This window comes from Heptranchias perlo, chromosome 2 (assembly GCF_035084215.1).
Source record: "Heptranchias perlo isolate sHepPer1 chromosome 2, sHepPer1.hap1, whole genome shotgun sequence".
NCBI lineage: Eukaryota > Metazoa > Chordata > Chondrichthyes > Hexanchiformes > Hexanchidae > Heptranchias > Heptranchias perlo.
The window spans coordinates 128,455,181-128,474,219 of record NC_090326.1 but is presented as its reverse complement, the minus strand read 5'-3'; the positions used below and the strand labels follow the sequence as shown (position 1 = coordinate 128,474,219).

Below are 19,039 nucleotides of genomic sequence, written 5' to 3'. Positions count from 1 at the left end.
AGATTCTAAAATTACTGCCTGCTGCAAGTTGTAACAAAATTTTATTGAGAATCCATGTTCTTGTCAGCATCCTACATTTCCATATCACTGCAAACTGTTTCGGAATGCTATATTTTGGGAATCTTGCAATCTAACGAATGAGATGAGAGAAAACCAATTTTAAAAATTGGGAAAGAAAATAATTTTTGAAATGCTTTATTGATAGTTATTCTTGGCAATGTCCATAACTTTGACCAAAATTTCCTGTTCCCTGGGCTTGGCTGGTTGCTTAAGCACTATTGCACTGAAATAAATACTAATAATAAAACCACATAATTGTTGGGAGTTGTTTTATTACAGCAATAAACAAGCTAGAAAAAAACATCTGAACACAATTTTGAGTAAGAATTAAATTTTAAGCACTTCAATTCTGCTTGTCCTGTTTTCCTTTTCTCTTCCTATTCTTTCTCCAATTCTCCTCTTCTATTTTTATTATTTTTACTGCAATTAAAGTTTGTTCCTGTCTATTCTAACCATTTTTTAATCTTTAAAATAACTTCAGCATCTTTTTTTTACTTCTACCTTCTAATTCCTAATACTAATTTTGAAGGTGGCAGGAAATACCAAATATTTAGGTTTTCATTGATTGAGAACTGACTGGATACTAGTCCAAAGCCCAAACATTGGAAATTGAGATGCCTGTGTCGTAGGTGTGAGAAGATCCATTTTTTAAATGTAAAAAATGTGTCTGAAGAGGAAACCGTTCTGTTGATTTGAGTAGCCACTCCAGTGGCTCCTGGAACCTGACTGCACCTATCCAGCATGCTGTGTAAAGGTTAAAATATTTGTTGCTCTGAATGGAGAATAATTTTTAATATTTCTATTTAAAAGCAGTGATCCTTTTGAGATCTGAATAGTTACATTTTGTGTTGCTGCAAAATGTTCCAGCTTCACAATGACACAAAGTATGCAATGTAACTGCAGATTAACGGAGTTTGGGATTACATCTTGTTGGAGGAGACCACCTCAAATTGTGCTTGCACTGCTGCAATATAACTGCAACTGGTGCAAAGATTTAAAGACTAAGAGTTAAAGATTTAAAAGTACCAGTGTTCATTGGACGACTTTGTTTCATTTGTAATAGAAAGTCAGAAGGACAGCAGCTCTTTATTGACATTAAGAATTTCATTGATATATAGACTGATCATCAGAACACTGCTTTTCCCACAGTTTTAAAGTGGTGCAAACATGCTTTGGGCTACCATTCAGAATCACTCTCAAATACATACCTGAGTAAAGCTAGTAGGTGCAGTGTGGCTGCGCAAATAAATAGAGCCCTCTTTTGGATGACGACCTTTTACTTCTCGCTATCAAAACTATCTAATCATTTTAAATACCAAACTATAGGACTAACAATTCATGTATTTTCCAAAACTATGAGCAGGGAATTTTAATGTAATACAATTAATGAGCATTCTTCTCATTTTAGATAATTGCTCATTTGTATTTGGAAACCCATCTCCCTCTATATAGCATTTGGAGCCCAATGGGTGGTTAGTAATGAAGACAAATCTGTTGGTGTTCTCAAGATTGTCTAATGGCATTGGATCATTACACATGCAGAATAACTTAATAATTTGTGTAGTAGTATTTAGCATTGGTTGGTTCGTGAATGTAGATCTAACCTTGATTCAATTAGTAACATAACAGTTTCAATTAAGCTGTTTTTAATTGTGGCAACTATTCTCGATGCTTGCTCTTGGATCAATTTTAACTGAGAGATTTTGAATAGACAGCCAAAGTGCACCCCCTGGAGTATTTATCTCTGTCATTCCATGGATTTTTATTCTCTCGTCTTGCATAGAACAGATATTAATCACTTACCCAGCTGCAAAATTACAACTTTTTACAGACCTCTGCAAATGTGATTTAGCCTTTGTCTACTGTTTGTTAACATGCTAAATCTGGTGACTCCTGAAGCTGAGTAGTGGGGGGAAAAGAGAGTTGAATGGTTTCAACTTCTAGAAGACATTGATTGCTATGGAAATGTGCATGACTGACAGAACTGGCCTTTAGTCATTTTATATTTGTGAAGCTGAATTTGATACTATGGCAACAGATGATATTGTTAGATGATTTTGTTCAATGCGAAACCTCACATGAGTTTGCATAGAAGCAGCTGATAATTGTTACTCAGATACTTGTAGTGGCAGCCTGCACAAAAATCATGCTGGCAGTCACCTGTAACCTCATTTTTCTTTCCTTTCAGGATGACCTTCTTAGCAGAAAGAAGAGAGAGAAAAAGAAAAAAACAAGTGGTAAGACTATGGATGAAGGGAAAGCTGGTGTTCCTGAGAAAAATGAGAGGTAATGCTGCAAAATACTTGATATATTTTGGTTGTAAAATTTCTTGAATGCTCTCTACTGTTATCTGTTGAACTAGTTAACCATTATGATAATATTAGTTGTTTATAACTGAAAAAACAAACTTAAAATTATATGCGTATGTACTTTTAAAATTATGTTTTGTTGTTCTATGTTGATCATTTCAGGTGTTGTGATGTAATTTCGGGAGCTGGGATGTGTTAGTTTCAGGATGAAGGTACAGTTAGTGATCTTGATAAGTTAGTATGGGGACTGACAAAAATCCTTCTGGATAGTGTCACTTTCACCTAATCCTTTTTTGCTGTTGTGACCTTTCCTTGTCTCTTTACTCCCCATGTTGCTGGGCCTCCCCAGCTTCCATATATCATGTCTCTGTCCTCTCTTCATGACCCACTGAACCTTTTTGCACACCTACCTGGTTGTTTTCTGAAAGTGTTCTTTTTGGCTAGCCAGTAAAAATGAGAAAAATTGAAACCACCTAACATTACAAATCCATGAATGAAAACAATCTTTGCCCCGCCCCCATGAATATTTCAAGAGCTGTAAAAGTTTCAAGCAGGAAATAAATGAAGAAATGAGTAAAGAATGTGAGTACCAAAGTAAATGGGTATAATAAAGATCTTAAAGTACAAAAGTGGAAAGTTTTTTTTAAATGAAACTAGAAATATGTATGTTAAGTAATAAAAGCCTGAAAAGCAGAACATTGAGTACTACTTTTCTCCGTCCCTTTCTGAGATCTAATGCAAAGTGATACATTTCGGTAGGAAGAATGAGGAGAGGCAATATAAACTAGAGGGCACAATTCTAAAAGAGGTATAGGAACAGAGAGATCTGGGGGTATATGTGCACAAATCGTTGAAGGTAGCAGGGCAGGTTGAGAAAGTGGTTAAAAAAGCATATGGGATCCTGGGCTTTATAAATGGAGGCATAGAATACAAAAGTATAGAAATCATAATGAACCTTTATAAAATACTGGTTCGGCTGCAACTGGAGTATTGTGTCCAGTTCTGGGCACCACGCTTCAGGGAAGATGTGAAGGCCTTAGAGAGGGTGTAGAAGAGATTTACTAGAATGATTCCAGGGATGAGGGACTTCAGTTACTGGGGAAGCTGGGGTTGTTCTCCTTGGCACAGAGGAGGTTGCGAGGTGATTTGATCGAGGTATTCAAAATCATGAAGGGTCAAGACAGAGTAGATAGAGAGAAAGTGTTTCCATTGACAGAAGGGTCAAGGACCAGAGGACATAGATTTAAGGTGATTGGCAAAAGAACCAAAGGTGACATGAGGAAAAAAAATTTTATGCAGCGAGTGGTTAGGATCTGGAATGCACTGCCCGAGGTGTGGTGGAGGCAGATTCAATCATGGCCTTCAAAAGGCAACTGGATGTGTACTTGAAAGGAAAAAAATTGCAGGGCTATGGGGATAGGGTGGGGGAGTGGGACTAGCTGGATTGCTCTTGCATAGAGCCGGCGCGGAGTCGATGGGCTGAATGGCCTCCTTCCGTGTTGTAATCTTTCTATGATTCCATTAGCCTCGTTTTTTTTAATGACCATGTTACTCCATTTATTTTAAGGATTAACACTGGCATGAAAAGTTATAACTAAAATAGTTATCTGCTAGTATCGCTAACAGTAATTTTCAGCCTAATATTTTTGTTTAAAAATAACTATTGTTGGAACAGTGTTACAATGTCAAGTTGCTGATCCATTGTGCATTCTGTGCAAAAGCATTGATGCTTTTGAATCTCCGTTTCAGTCCTGGAGTGCTGGAGAGTTGCAAAACCTTATTGGGATGGTTAGCTCCAGGTTTGTGCCTGCATTCATTGAATAACAAGTTATTGATCAATGCAATATTTCAGGAGAGTAATAAGCGCAATCTAGCCACTTCTACGCCCAGAGGGAAGGAACATCGCTGAGTTTCCCCAGGCTGGTTTTTGGTACCTCCTAGTGGGTGATTAGAGCAGCAGTGGCACAGGTCTAGGAAGAGGTTGTCGGCCTACCCTCTTGCCTGGAATTGGCACGTTGTGCAAGAATACACAAATTGAAGAAAATAATAAATGCTTGCAAAATTAGAACAGCTGTATTTTAGAAAGTAATGCTGGCTGAACATTAAATTATCTTTGCACTACAAACTGAAATAAAAATATTGTAGCATCTCAAACCTTTTTTGTATCTGAAGTGATTGTTGGATACAGTGATACGTAATGACCAGAGTGATGGGTTGCTGTTGATGCCTGGGTCAGTGAGCAGTCTCTGTTCAAGATAGCTTGGCCTGTCCTAGTAGTCAGCAGTGAGCTTTTGTACTGGCGTGTTGCTGGTATAAGAGGTTCATTCTTCAGGTTGTTTGAAATTGAAATTGAAATTGAAAATCCGAAACCAATTTGCTGCAGAGTATGGTGCTCCCTTCTGCCCCTCAGTGCAAGCAAACCCAGCCCCCTTCCTATTCATCCACATGCATTCAGAATACTTGCATAAGAAGCATAAGAAATAGGAGCAGGAAATGGCCATACGGTCCCTTGAGCCTGCTCCGCCCTTCATTAAGATCATGGCTGATCTTCAACCTCAACTCCGCTTTCCCACCCGTTCTCCATATCCCTTGAGTCCAAAAATCTATCAATCTCAGTCTTGAATATACTCAACGACTGAACATCCACAGCCCGCTCTGGTAGAGAATTCCAAATATTCACGACCCTCTGAGTAAAGAAATTACTCCTCATCTCAGTCCTAAAAGTCTCAGGATAAGGGGTCAGACAATGTCCCCTAGTTCTAGACTCTCCAGCCAGGGGAAACATCCTCTCAGCATCTACCCTGTCAAGCCTTCTTAGAATCTTATATGTTTCAATGAGATCACCTCTCATTCTTCTAAACTCCAGAGAGTATAGGCCCATTCTACTTAATCTTTCCTCCTAGGACAACCCTCTCATCCCAGGAATCAATCTAGTGAACCTTCATTGCACTGCCTCTAAAGGCAAGTATATTCTTCCTTAGGTAAGGAGACTAAAAACCGCATACGGTACTCCAGTTGTGGTCTCACAAAAGCCCTGTACAGTTGCAGCAAGACTTCCGTACTCTTGTACTCCAACCCCCTTGCAATAAAAGCCAACATAACAATTTCCTTCCTAAATGCGTGCTGTACCTGCATGCTAACTTTGTTTCTTGTACAACGACATCCAAATCTCTCTGAACACTAACATTTTATAGTTTCTCATCATTTAAAAAAATATTCTGTGTTTCTATTCTTCCTACCAAAGTGAATAACCTCACACTTCCCCACATTATACTCTATCTGCCACCACCTTGCCCACTCACTGAACCTGTCTATATCCCTTTACAGACCCTGTGTACTCCTCACAGCTTACTTTCCCACCTAGCTTTGTATTGTAAGCAAACTTTGATACAATTCACTCAGTCCCTTCATCTAAGTCATTAATAAAAATTGTAAATAGCTAAAGCCCAAGCACTGATTCCCTGTGGCACCCTACTAGTTACAACCTGCCAACCCGAAAATGACCTGTTTATTCCTACTCTGTTTTCTGTCTGTTAACCAATCCCCTATCCATCTATTACCACCCCAATCCCATGAGCCCTATTCTTGTGTAACAGCCTCTTTATGTGGCACTTTTATCGAATGCCTTTTGAAAATCCAAATATACTACATCCACTGGTTTCCCCCTTATCTACCCTGCTAGTTGCAGCCTCAAAATACTCTAATAGATCTGTCAAACACTATTCCCCTTTCATAAAACCGTATTGACTCTGCCTAATCATATTATGATTTTCTAAGTGCCCTGTTACTACATCCTTAATAATAGATTCTAGCATTTTCCCGCAAACTGGCCTATAGTTCCCTGTTTTCTCTCTCCCTCCTTTCTTGAATAGCGGCGTTACATTTGCTACCTTCCAAACTACAGGGACTGTTCCAGAATTCCCTAGATTCTAGAAGATCAAAACCAATCCACGATCTCTGCAGTCACCCCTTTTAAAACTCTAGGATATAGGCCATCAGGTCCAGGAGATTTGTCGGCTTTTAGTCCCATTAATTTTTCTAAAACTTTTTCTTTACTAATCTTAATTACTTTACTTTAAGTTCCCCCCTCTCATTAGACCCTTGGTGCCCCACTATTTCCGATATTATTTTGTGTTATCTACTGTGAAGACAGATATAAAATATTTGTTTAATGTCTCTGCCATTTCTTTGTTCACCAGTATAATGTCTCCTGTCTCTGTCTCTAAGGGACACACGTTTACTTTTGCTAATCTTTTCCCTTTTATATACTTGTAGAAGCTCTTACAATCTTTTTATATTTCTTCCTAGTTTACAATATCAACAGCTTTAATTTATATCATGTCTTTAACACAGAAAACCATCCCAAGATGCTTCAAAAATAAATATGGACATTAATATCCCCTTTTTTGACTCCGTTTGGTCAAAGAGGTGGGTTTTAGGGAGGTGGAGAGGGACTTGGCAAGGGAATTCCAGATTGTGGGATCTAGGCGGCTGAAGGCACTGCTGCCATTGGTGGGGCAAAGGGAAAGAGGGATGCACAGGGGGCCAGAGTCACAGGAACAGAGTTTGGGGGGTTCCATAGGAACAGGAGTGGGAAATTCAACTCCTTGGGCCTATTCCGCCATTCATTTAGATCATGGTTGATCTGTACCACTAATTTACCCACCGTTGCTCCATATCGCCTAATACCCTTACCTATCGAGAATCTATCAACCTGCCTTGAAAATTTCAATTGACTCGGGATGTTCGCTGATGATCGCACAGTGTTCAGTTCCATTCGCAACCCCTCAGATAATGAAGCAGCCCTTGCCTGCATGCAGCAAGACCTGGATAACATCCAGGCTTGGGCTGATAAGTGGCAAGTAACATTCACGCCAGACAAGTGCCAGGCAATGACCATCTCCAACAAGAGAGTGTCTAACCACCTTCCCTTGACATTCAATGGCATTACCATCGCTGAATCCTCCACCGTCAACCTCTTGGGGGTCACCATTGACCAGAAACTTAACTGGACCAGCCATATAAATACTGTGGCTACAAGATCAGGTCAGAGGCTGGCTATTCTGCAGCGAGTGACTCATCTCCTGACTTCCCAAAGCCTTTCCACCATCTACAAGGCACAAGTCAGGAGTGTGATGGAATACTCTCTACTTGCCTGGATGAGTGCAGCTCCAACAACACTCAAGAAGCTCGACACCATCCAGGACAAAGCAGCCCGCTTGATTGGCACCCCATTCACTCCCTTCACCACCAGCGCACCGTGGCTGCAGTTTATACCATCTACAGGATGCACTGCAGCAACTCACCAAGGCTTCTTCGACAGCACCTCCCAAACCCGCGACCTCTACCACCTGGAAGGACAAAGGCAGCAGGCACATGGGAACAACACCACCTGCACGTTTCCCTCCAAGTCACACACCATCCCGCCTTGGAAATATATAGCCGTTCCTTCATCGTCACTGGGTCAAAATCCTGGAACTCCCTACCTGTGGGAGAACCTTCACCACGTGGACTGCAGCGGTTCAAGAAGGCGGCTCACCACCACCACCTCAGGGCAATTAGGGATGGGCAATAAATGCTGGCCTTGCCAGTGACGCCCACATCCCATGAGCGAATGAAAAAAAACATACTATGTTGTAGAGCTGGAGGAGGTTACAGAGATAGGGAGGGGTGAGGCCATGAAAGGATTTAAACATGAGGATTTAAAATTTGAGGCCTTGGGAGATTGGGTGTAAGTTCACAATAACAGGAGTGATGGATGAGTGGGACAGTGCGGAATAGGATACGGGCAAGAGAATATTGAATGAGCTTTAAGTTCAGAATGTGGATGATGGGAGTCTAGCCAGAGAGCATTGAAATAGTTGAACATAAGAACATAAGAAATAGGAGCAGGAGTAGGCCAATCGGCCCCTCGAGCCTGCTCCGCCATTCAATAAGATCATGGCTGATCTGATCCTAACCTCAAATCTAAATTCATGTCCAATTTCCTGCCCGCTCCCCGTAACCCCAATTCCCTAGTTGAGTCTGGAGGTGACAAAAGTATGGATGAGGGTTTCAGTTTCAATTGGGCAGAGGCGGGCGATATTAGAGATGGGAGGAAAGGGCACTCAGCTTGGGGTCTTGATTTGAATCCTACAGGCTATCCTGATACCCCAGTGCACTTCATTCCCCATCATTATTCCTCCTCCCCTTTCCTTTTCTCCTCTCCTCACCTTCTTCCTTCCTTTGCCCCTCTTTTGCCACCACCCCTTCCTTCCTCCTCACTCTTTCCTTTCTTCCTCCTTTGTCCCCCTCTTCCTTTCTCTTTCCTCCCCCTTCACTGCTCCCACCCTCCTTTCTCTTTCCTCCCCCTTCACTGCTCCCACCCTCCTTTCTCTTTCCTCCCCCTTCACTGCTCCCACCCTCCTTTCTCTTTCCTCCCCCTTCACTGCTCCCACCCTCCTTTCTCTTTCCTCCCCCTTCACTGCTCCCACCCTCCTTTCTCTTTCCTCCCCCTTCACTGCTCCCACCCTCCTTTCTCTTTCCTCCCCCTTCACTGCTCCCACCCTCCTTTCTCTTTCCTCCCCCTTCACTGCTCCCACCCTCCTTTCTCTTTCCTCCCCCTTCACTGCTCCCACCCTCCTTTCTCTTTCCTCCCCCTTCACTGCTCCCACCCTCCTTCCCTCCTGCTCACTTGCCGTCCCCCATTCTCTCACTATTTTTCATAGGTGATTCTTGGTAGTGACTGCCGGAAGGACATGATAGCTGAGCACTATGCTGCCTTTAACTCCTATCCACATGTGTAAGTATTGTAATGGTCTCTGGATAGTAAACATCAATGGAATCACTGGCAGTTTATTTTTAATCCCTCCCACTAAGCCTAACCCATGAGTGCTGAAGATAATCGTAGTACCCTACCACTGTCCCACCAGAGATGAATTAAATCAAGACAGACTGAGAATTGAACCTAGGACCTTCCCTGTCTGTGTGACTAATCTATTCACTGAACATTCGGGGAAACCCCAGCAAACATTTTTAATATAAAGTGTTGTACAGGCAATGAAGTTAGGTTGAGAATGCTATTTTTTTCGTAGCCTTGAGAGCTGCATACTTTTGTTAAATTCCATCATGTAGCATTATTTTATTACATTTTAATTTTACTTCTTACCTTTTCAGTTTTTGTAATTTTATTCCCAGCTTAGTTTTTCTCATTTTCACTTTTGTGCATGCATTTGCTATCTGATTCTCCTATTTGAAATCTGAGAGATTTTTAAAAGGGCCACTGACCTTTGAATGTATGACATTGGTGTGAAATTAATAACTGATTTGCTGGAAAAGAGGCACATTGACATTAGTCAGATTCTTTGAGGGGTGAAAAAATATATTTCTTGTGTATCAAAACAGTTAGCAATTATTTAAGATTAGAAATTTATTACAGCAAGTTCCAGTGCCCAAAACAAAGTCTGGGTGTTTGTGTGGTGCTGGTTGACTGAAGCAAGCACTGATTTGAGATGAGAAAATATGGTTCTCATTAAAATGTCTTTGTGATAAATTGAGTGTTTATAGAAATAATATTGCGACATTCCATCTTCTCATAAATAGTCTTTTATTTTTGGCTCTTAGATGTGAAATAGTTGTTAGAAATGGTCCAAACAGTTCACACAGCAGGAGCAGGCACTGGATCAATGCAGGATATAAATTATAGAATATTTTCTTTTTTTCCTGAATAATGCTTCATTGCATTACAGGCGACATTAATTTTTATGTATTGGTTTGCTTGAACTGATCAGGTTGTCGGTATGTGTGAACGCCATGGAGATGGGCAATGTGTTTAGTCAAAGTAATCACAGAACTTGGATCCAATGAACAGCTTGCATGGGAAGAGGTTGTAAAAGTGATGGCAAGGGGCTCACTAATCAAACTATATGGCACCTTATTCTCAAGTTGTTTTTTATTTTTCCTGTTACAACACAACAGTTTTGTCCACCATCCCAACCTGTAGGGTTACGCTTTTGGTTTCAGTAGCTTCATATCTGCTTTTTGGGATTTATACTCGTCAAGTTTGTTTGACGAAATCTTAATTTGGAAATTCCCATTTACTTAAAATGTGAAACACACACAAAATAATTAAGGTTCAAATATTGTTTTGAGTATTCAAATAGGTTTTTAAAGTTAAATCATCTTTTTTCAGTTTTATTTTTATTACTTTATAAAGCTTGCTATAGTGATTCCCATTAAAATTGACAAAAATAGCAAGCATGAAGAAAAAGGCAGTATTTTCTAATGAATGCTGCAACTGAACTTTGGTATTTTACACTGTTTGATTTTATTTAAGCTAAAAGAACAGTTCAGTGGACAATTGAAAACATAGGAGTCTGCGTTGCGGCAGATCTTTTTTTACAAAAAACACCAGTAATGTCCGTAGTTTGTTTACTTTAAGCTGAAGTTTGAGTTTTTTGTTCTCTTTTCCCCAATTTTATATTTTTGTTTTTCCATTGTACAGGTTCTTATGGAAAGGGCGAAGAGCAGATATCCTATTCTAACCAATTTTGCTTTATCACTCGTCTCTGAGACTGTGCAAGATTTGCCTTCTAACTTATTTTTATTTTTCTCTCCAATTTTGTGCTCCCCTAAAGATCTGGCTGAGGTTGGGATTAATAGGGCATTGTTGGGTTGAATTCTGACCTATCTCCCCTTGAAACTTTGCCTTCACTTCAATGTGCTGTGCCAAAGCTGTTATATACATTGTTTATAGCAGCAACTGGGAGCTGAATCAACATATAATTCAGCTCCCAGTTGCTAATGTAAATGATGCAATTACACAAAAGCAGACTGAGATGAGTGGGTTTCCAAGTGACTTTGACACTGATTTCTTGGCCTTATAAATTGCGGTGGTGAAAGCAAAAAATTTGGCCAATTGCACATATGGCAATTAAAGGAATTTTTGGAACCCTTACTGTCACTGTGGCCACTCTGTAAAGTTGTATGAGGTTTTTTAAAAAAGTTAGTGAATGCTGTGTTCACAGCAGTTCGCATAAGCGTAATTTTTTTTTAATTATAAGGGAATGTGACCACTGTATTGGTAACTTGCTGACCAGCTATCACTTGCTTTAGAAACAGGAGAAGGTTTTATTTTTTTAAAAAAAAAGCACAACAATCTGGGCACTCCCAAGAAATCCTAGGCTCTTCGCAAGGATTTTATAAACTTAAATGAATTCAAATATTCTATTATTTACGAACTTTAAGGATGGAGAAATCTTGCACGTGATTTCCTTTCCCAGCCATGTTTGCCCTTTCTGTATTCTGGGATAGGAAGTGCATTGATTTTTCCCTTCTCTCCTGCAAGTGCTAGGTTCCATAGACCCTCCAAGTAATCACAATTATAGCTAATGCCAATTCTTCATTTGAGTCTAGTGTGGGTTGGCAGGCTGTTCAGTCATGGGGGGCATTGCAGTATTTCCAGCAGGATAGTACTCAGTGGAAATTCTAGCTGTTTTTTCCCCTTACACTTACTTTGGCCAATTATAGTGCACAAATTGGCACCCTGGCTGAGATTAGCTAACTTGGGCACAGACCAGACTTAAGTTCCGTTTACATTTCATGTGTGTCTCAGAATCCCAGAAAGTATAGCCACAGTGTAGCATACCTTTTACAATAACTGAATATCAAGATTATCATGTGACTAGCAAACAAAATTTTTTATTTTTATGATCACTACACTGTACATCAAGTTTTTTTTTTTAAAAGCATCATACTAAATTTCAGTAATTAATTTGGTTGCCTCCCCAATGATTCAGTGAATTTATGCAAGACTTGGCACCTGGCATACACTCACTCAGATGAACTCAGTTGGGGTGGTGGTAGGGCTGCTACATTTGGCCTTCAAATCCTCGAGTTAGGAAGGGGAAAATCAGCTTGGGCCGTGTCTTGTTGCCTCTTTTGAAATCCATGTCCAAGTGGATGTGGGTTGGGGACAGGATCAGGATCAGGATCAGCTATGATACCCCCTGCAGTTGTATAGCCTGTCGACATTTGCTGTCAAGGGTTACACATGAATAATGGACAATGGTGCCTATGGAACCATACCCCTAGAAGGTGCTAATGCATTAAGAAGCAGAGGGGAGAAAATTGATTAGAAGAAAAAGAATGATTAATCTGCAAATGTAGGATTACAGGAAGTGGCACTGGATAACAATCAAATACTATTTCTTGTATAATCTAATTTGTTTTCTGCAAAATTAGAGCTCCATTTCCCTCAATTTTGCACTTATCCATACTGATCCTCAAAATAACCAGTTAGTAAAAGAAACCGATTTTAAAAGTTGTTTAATGGATAGTAAAATGGAACTTGGCTTAATACAGTCACATTATATTCTGTGTTGACGTTTGGTTCAGCTTATCTATCATTCATGCTGTCAGGGGTCAGACCCATAGAGGTCTCAGAAGAAATGATGGCCTGTTACCCACGTGACTTTTTGCATAGTAGAATGTGCAGGGAGAGCAGCTGTCTTGATAGCTGATGGTGTTTTTATAATAGAAATTATTTTCATTTCTTTCTTTTTAAAAAAAAACTTTTAAATCTGAAGAGCAGCATCAAGGTCCAAGAAGCTGAAAGAGCCAGGTGATGGGAAATTTGAAATCGATTTAAGAAAAACATTCGAGAGTTCATCAGTTTTGGAGAATAGAGTTGTAGTTTTACTACTCATACCGACTTGAATTATACCACCAATCAGATTTCTTAAATTTAAGGTGATTCCCAATCTGCAACAAGGTCTCAAGATCTGTATGCATTCTGGATGTCTGTGTGACGCATGCATGTTCACGTGTACATCACACATAAGCACGCAGTGAGATGAAATTTAAGCAAGAAACTGCTGAATGGATGTTACAAAAAGACAGTGATTTTCATATACTTAATTGCAGTGATGCAGCACCCCCTTCCCCCCCCTCCTTCCCGCCACCGAGCAAAGGAAGGTGCTTCACACTCTAATGTGTCTCTCTCCCTGTGGGGAAATAGCAGGCTTTTACTCAGTGCCACTTCTGATGGTCTTTGAGGTCAGGAATGCTTGGGCAATTCCAGCCTTAAACATCAGTTCTAGTACTCTAGCGTACTGATTTCGTACCTGATAGGCCACTAGGTTTCCTCCTCAAATAGAAACATATAACAAAAATCTTGATCTCTATTGAAATTTCACTTAAGGGGCTTGCTTTGAATGAAGTAACCTGTATTTTGTTTTATTGTGGCTATCTTGCAGATCTGCTGTAAAGCCTCAGTGGCAGGACCTGTTGCCATGCAAGATAGGAATCTGGTCTTATTTCATGCTGAAGTCAATACCACAGTGCTATCAGGTAAGAAGAGAAGAAAACTGTAAAGCTGTTTATTTTAGACTTCATTTGGTTGAAAGAAGCATTGTTACTCTCATGGAAGGCACAGTTCCTGAAACAGCATGCTCCAAAAATTTATTTTCCAAAGCTGTAGCATCAAGCCCCAATGAAATTTGCTCTGCATTAAATATGGTTATCAGTTGTAGTAATTGTATGATGTATTATTAAACAACAATATCCTGTATGTTTTGGTGTCTTGCCATTGCAAAACAATTGCAACAATGTCTTTTGCAGGTGACATATGAATATTTAATTTCTATTTCATATTAAAAATACCCAGTGGTTCAGTGGGTAGATATGCCACATAGCGTGGTAATGTATTGGACAGATTATGGAGATCCCAGGCTTAATTTTTGGTATGAACTGAATTAACCAATCTCAGGCAGGTTGGCAGTGGGCCACTATAATTGGCCTCAGCATTTTTGAGATAAGGAGGGGCCAAAATCACATCTAAAAGTGTGCCTATCGAGTGAGAACATCATGTAGCTTAGCTGTCATCAAATAGCCTTCCGTCCTCTTCCCGACTTGCATGTTACAAATAGTCACTTCGGTGAAGTAGGAGTACCACTGGCAACTGTGGAACAGTACCCCAGCGTGAGCCACTGAGGGAGGGAGAAAGATAGATAAGGGGAGGATGTTCAAAACAGGAGGGCAGTTAGATCTCCTGCAGTTTTGCTGATTTAGGAAAATAATTGACTCATGAGTACATGGAGTTGGCTAAAACTCCATTCATTTTAGGGCAGCTCGGAGGTTCCAGCTTGATTCAGGGACACTTGGATTGATATCTGTCAACGAATAGGTTTGAGTGAAAGCAAGACATTTGACAACACTGCTTTGATTAAATAGCTTGGCAGCACTTGTGTAGGCTCACACATGAAAGATGCTTAGATGAAGTCAAAAGTCATTAAAGAAATACAAACCACTTGGGGGTGGGTCTCCCTCATCTTGAAAGCATTGACTCATGCTGAGATACAGTTCCACTGGCACTGGCTACTCTGATGCCTTGCCATATTCATAGAATCTTACAGCTCAGAAGGAGGCCTTTCAGCCCATTGTACCTGTGCTAGCTCTTTGAAAGCTGTCCAATTAGTCTCACCACCCTGCTCTTTCCCCATGGCCCTGCACGTTTTTCCGTTTCAATATATATACATCCTTGTGTTCAAATTCCTCCATGGCCTCACCCCTCCCTATCTCTGTAACCTCCTCCAGACCTACAAACCTCCGAGAACTCTGCGTTCCACCAATTCTGGCCTCTTGTGCATCCCCGATTTCCTTTGCCCCACCATTTCCGACCATGTATTCAGCTGTCTAGGCCTCAAGCTAAGGAATTCCCTCTCCGCCTCGCTATCTCTCTCTTTTTCTCCTCCTTTAAGACGCTCCTTAAAATGTACCTTTTTGATCAAGCTTTTGGTCAGCTATCCTAATATCTCCTTACATGGCTCTGTGCCAGATTTTGTCTCGACGCTCCTGTGAAGTGCCTTGGGATGTTTTACTATGTTAAAGGTGCTATATAAATGCAAGTTGTTGTTGTTGATGGTGCATATCTGCAAACTCTTTTATCATGGGAGGCATAACAGCTGATCATGATCCTGTGCTCACACGACATCCACAGATTCATTCCTTTCCTCCAGAGCTGCGAGACCAATGCAGCACCTTTGCTGCTGCTGCTGAAGCTTAGATCAGCTAACTTGGCTCAGATTGGCGATTGAACCTTGGATCACCAGATTGAAACAGCCTCTCCCTATCTCTGTAACCTTCTCCGACCATACAACCCTCGAAGAAATCTGCATTCACGTGCATCCCCCAATGGCTTCGCCCCACCGTTGGCGGCCGTGTCTTCAGCCATCCAGGCCCTAAGCACTGGGATTCCCGCCCTAAACCTCTACACATCTCTCTCTCTCTTCCTTTAAGAACCTCCTTAAAATCTACCTCTTTAACCAAGCTTTTAGTCATTCCTCCTACTATCTCCTTCTTTGACTTGAGGTCAATTTTTGTTTGTTTACACTCCTGTGAAGTGCCTTGGTACGTTTCCTACGTTAATAGTGCCATATAAATGCAAGTTGTTGTAGATTGTTGTGTTATGAATTATCGTGGAATCTAACAATTGAAATGGTAAAAAGCAGTTGTTTCTGTGCTTGCTCAATAGGTTTGCAAATACTATTAAAAGTCAAGTTTGATTGCTGTGTTGAGCTCAGGATCAACCTAGAACTGCTAGATTTTTCACAGTGTATTGAGTTGCATACTTGATGGTGAATTCTACTGTATTATAATACTCAGTAGTACCACCTGCCCCGTCTTGTGATATAAAGCTAGTTTTATATTGGCCTTCAAAGGGTGCTTTTGCCACCTGTTCCAACACGCAGATATTGCACACCTAGCAGCAACCTAATGTAAGCGTCGCAAATATTCTGAGCCTGCCATTGAGAAGACCTGGTTTAAAAAATGTCTTCCTGGCAGATGGTCTTGATTAATTCAGCAAGTTACTGCCAGCTGCCAGGTGCATGAGACTCGTCTGTCAGAAACTGAGGCACAAATGACCCTCTAAGGCCAACGTAAAAGCACCTTGCAACCACTTGTGTGTTTTTTAATTTACTTTTTAAAAAAATTGTCTCTTTCTGGTTCCTGCTTCCTGTAGTATGTGCCATTCTTTGGCCAAGTAGGTGAGTGAGCAGAAGCCTGCTCCTTGCCCTCTGCCAACATCAATGTGGCCAATAAAATGTTGAATCATATAGCCAAAACAGTAGAATCCAAGTCAGAAAAATTCATGATCAAACTGTACAGTGCTATAGTCAGACTGCACCTTGGAACAGCGTGCTACAAAAATTGAGGACTATAGCTTCCTGCCAGAAGTCTAAATTATGAGAACTGAAGAGGCTTAGGCTTTTCAGTTTGGAAGATTATGTCTGAGAGATTATCTTACAAAGGTATACAAGATGGTTAACGGTATGGAAAAGTTAAATTCAGAAAATTACTTTAAACTAAATTGCAAAAGCAGGACAAGGGGACTGGGATTCAAACGAATAAAAGGTAAATTTAGGACTAACATTAGGAAGTTATTCTTCAGTGTGGTTGATGCATGCTATGAATTTCCAGATAGAGTACTGGAGTGGAAACCACCTGAATCATTTTATCAATAATAGACAACTGAATGCTGCGATGAGGGGGACCTTAGGATCTTTTTGAATGGATGAACTAAGATGGGCCTTATGCCTTCCTCATCTGTAATCATCCTTTCTGATGATGTAGCTGGAGATGCGTTAAAGCAACTTGAGTGCCTTGGTGTGTTTTCCTCCTGCCCATCCTCACCTACAACTCATATGTTTATATTTATGTTCACAATTTGAGTTCAGGGGACACTGTTTAAATCACTCATTATTTATCAAAATTCTATTTGGAAGTTATTGTAAGGTTTGCCGCAGTTCACTTGTGTAGTTACTTCCTCAAAGAATTCGAAAGGGTTTTTTCAGACAGGATTTTTCACTTCTGAAGCAGTGTTGATGCTTACTAGGGTTATTGTTGTACATGTGATCCTCGTATTTACTCCTGATTAATCAATTCCATTATTTTACATGGAATTGAAGTAAGACTAATTGGTCTGCAGTTGTATCTGTTTTATCACCTTTTTGAATATAAGTGCCACATAAGCCTGTTTCTAATCTAGTGGTAGCTCTTTGGTGTCCAGTGATTTGCTCGTAATGATTGTCAGCGCCTCATAAAAATCTTCCTTGTGTGCTTTAACATTCTGGGATAGCGTCTATCCCTGGAGATTTATTTGTTTTGAATTCTTTTAGCCTATCTAAGATCTCTTTCTTATTGATATAAGAATCATGAATTCATGCGCTTAATGTAGATAAATGTCTTAAGGTGCTTCACAGATGAAGAAAACAATGGATGCTGAGCTTTAGAGGGAGAATTAAGAGAGTTGACTGAAAACTTGATCAAAGGGATGAAATTTCAAAGAGGCTTTTAAAGGCTGGGAAATAAGTAAAGACATGGAGGGGTTTATGGGAGTAGTTGCAGAGAGTAGAACCAAGATGGCTGAAGGATCTGTCACCAATGTAGGGGGATGCACAGAAGACCAGAGCTGGAGGAATCAGGAGCAGAGTTTTTAGTGGGAGGCTAAAAAAAAAATATGGGTCCTGTCTTCCAATAATCAATTAGAGGGATCCATAACAGTCTGACAAAAAGATGGCTGTGGGATGAGGGAAGTGGTGGAGAGCTAGAGCTGAGTATCCTTAGCTTCCATATGTGTGTGACCCATTCCACGAAGAGGAAACATATAGTTGAGAAAGATGATAGACCAGAAGATTGATCCGTGCAGAACTCCAAAGGTGGCTGGGGGGTGGGAAGAGAAGCCATTTCTAGAGATGCTCTGACTGCTTTGGGACAGGCTCGCAGAACAGAAGCAGTGGAGGGTGGCATGGTTGACTATATTGAACGTTGTATACAGGTCAAAAAGGATAAGGAGGGACAACACTGCAATTGTAGTCACATGATAGCATTGACTGACCCTTGTAGTCTCACTGCTAGGAGCAGGGTGGAAACCAGACTGAGGAGAGTTGTGGGAGAGGAGGGTATGGATATGGGAGGCAACAATGCATTTAAGGACCTTGGAGATGAAAAGGTTAGAAATGGAGTGGCATTTGGATAGGTCAGACAGGTGGGCTTTTTTGAGGCGAGGGGATGATGGTAATTGTCAGCCAGCATGGGGACCAAAGGGTAATTGGTCTGGAATTGGATAGGGAAGGGATTGAAGGAGCAGGAGGTGGGCCCTGTACGAGGTGAGCTTGGAAAGGGCAGTGAAGGAGATGGAACAGAAGTTGCAGAGTGACTGATGATTCTGGCTAAGGTGAGTGAGGGGCTGGAGGATGGCCAAGACAGCAAAGGATGATAAGTTGGCGGCTGAGGTAGCTGCAAAGAAGGCCTCAATTGTAGGGGTGAGAAATTTGTAACCTCCTCTCACTTGACTAAAAACAGGTGTAACCTTATGCTTACCTAGATGTAATGTGATGTATTTTTTGATTTGTATATCAGAACAAATCTGGCATATTTGTTGTTGATTTATCCCTTTTTTTCTTTTTAAAAAAACCCCAAAACTTTCCCTGCCTGAAGACCAAGTGATGACACGCTTGCCAGCCTCTTCCAAGTAACCAGTCACTACTTGATGTGTGAGAGGTTGCCAGTTTAACTTCACCCTGTGCAGAAGTGCCCAATTTCATCTTGGCACCTTTCCCTAATGACATGGGGAAGATCAAAATTTCGTTGGAAAGGAAATCACAGACATTTGTGTTCAACCACTGGGTGGT

At 40.8% G+C, this 19,039-nt stretch overlaps 1 protein-coding gene across 2 annotated transcripts in view; it reads left to right on the top strand.

Moving 5' to 3' along the window:
- The window catches only part of dnajc1 (DnaJ (Hsp40) homolog, subfamily C, member 1), a 217,788-nt gene that overhangs the window by 105,306 nt on the left and 93,443 nt on the right, over positions 1–19,039 (top strand). For both annotated transcript variants that reach the window (XM_068007113.1, XM_068007114.1), the window contains exons 5-6: positions 2,249–2,346; positions 13,604–13,697. In XM_068007113.1, coding sequence (XP_067863214.1) covers positions 2,249–2,346; positions 13,604–13,697 — 192 coding nt within the window. The remainder of the gene's footprint in view (positions 1–2,248; positions 2,347–13,603; positions 13,698–19,039) is intronic.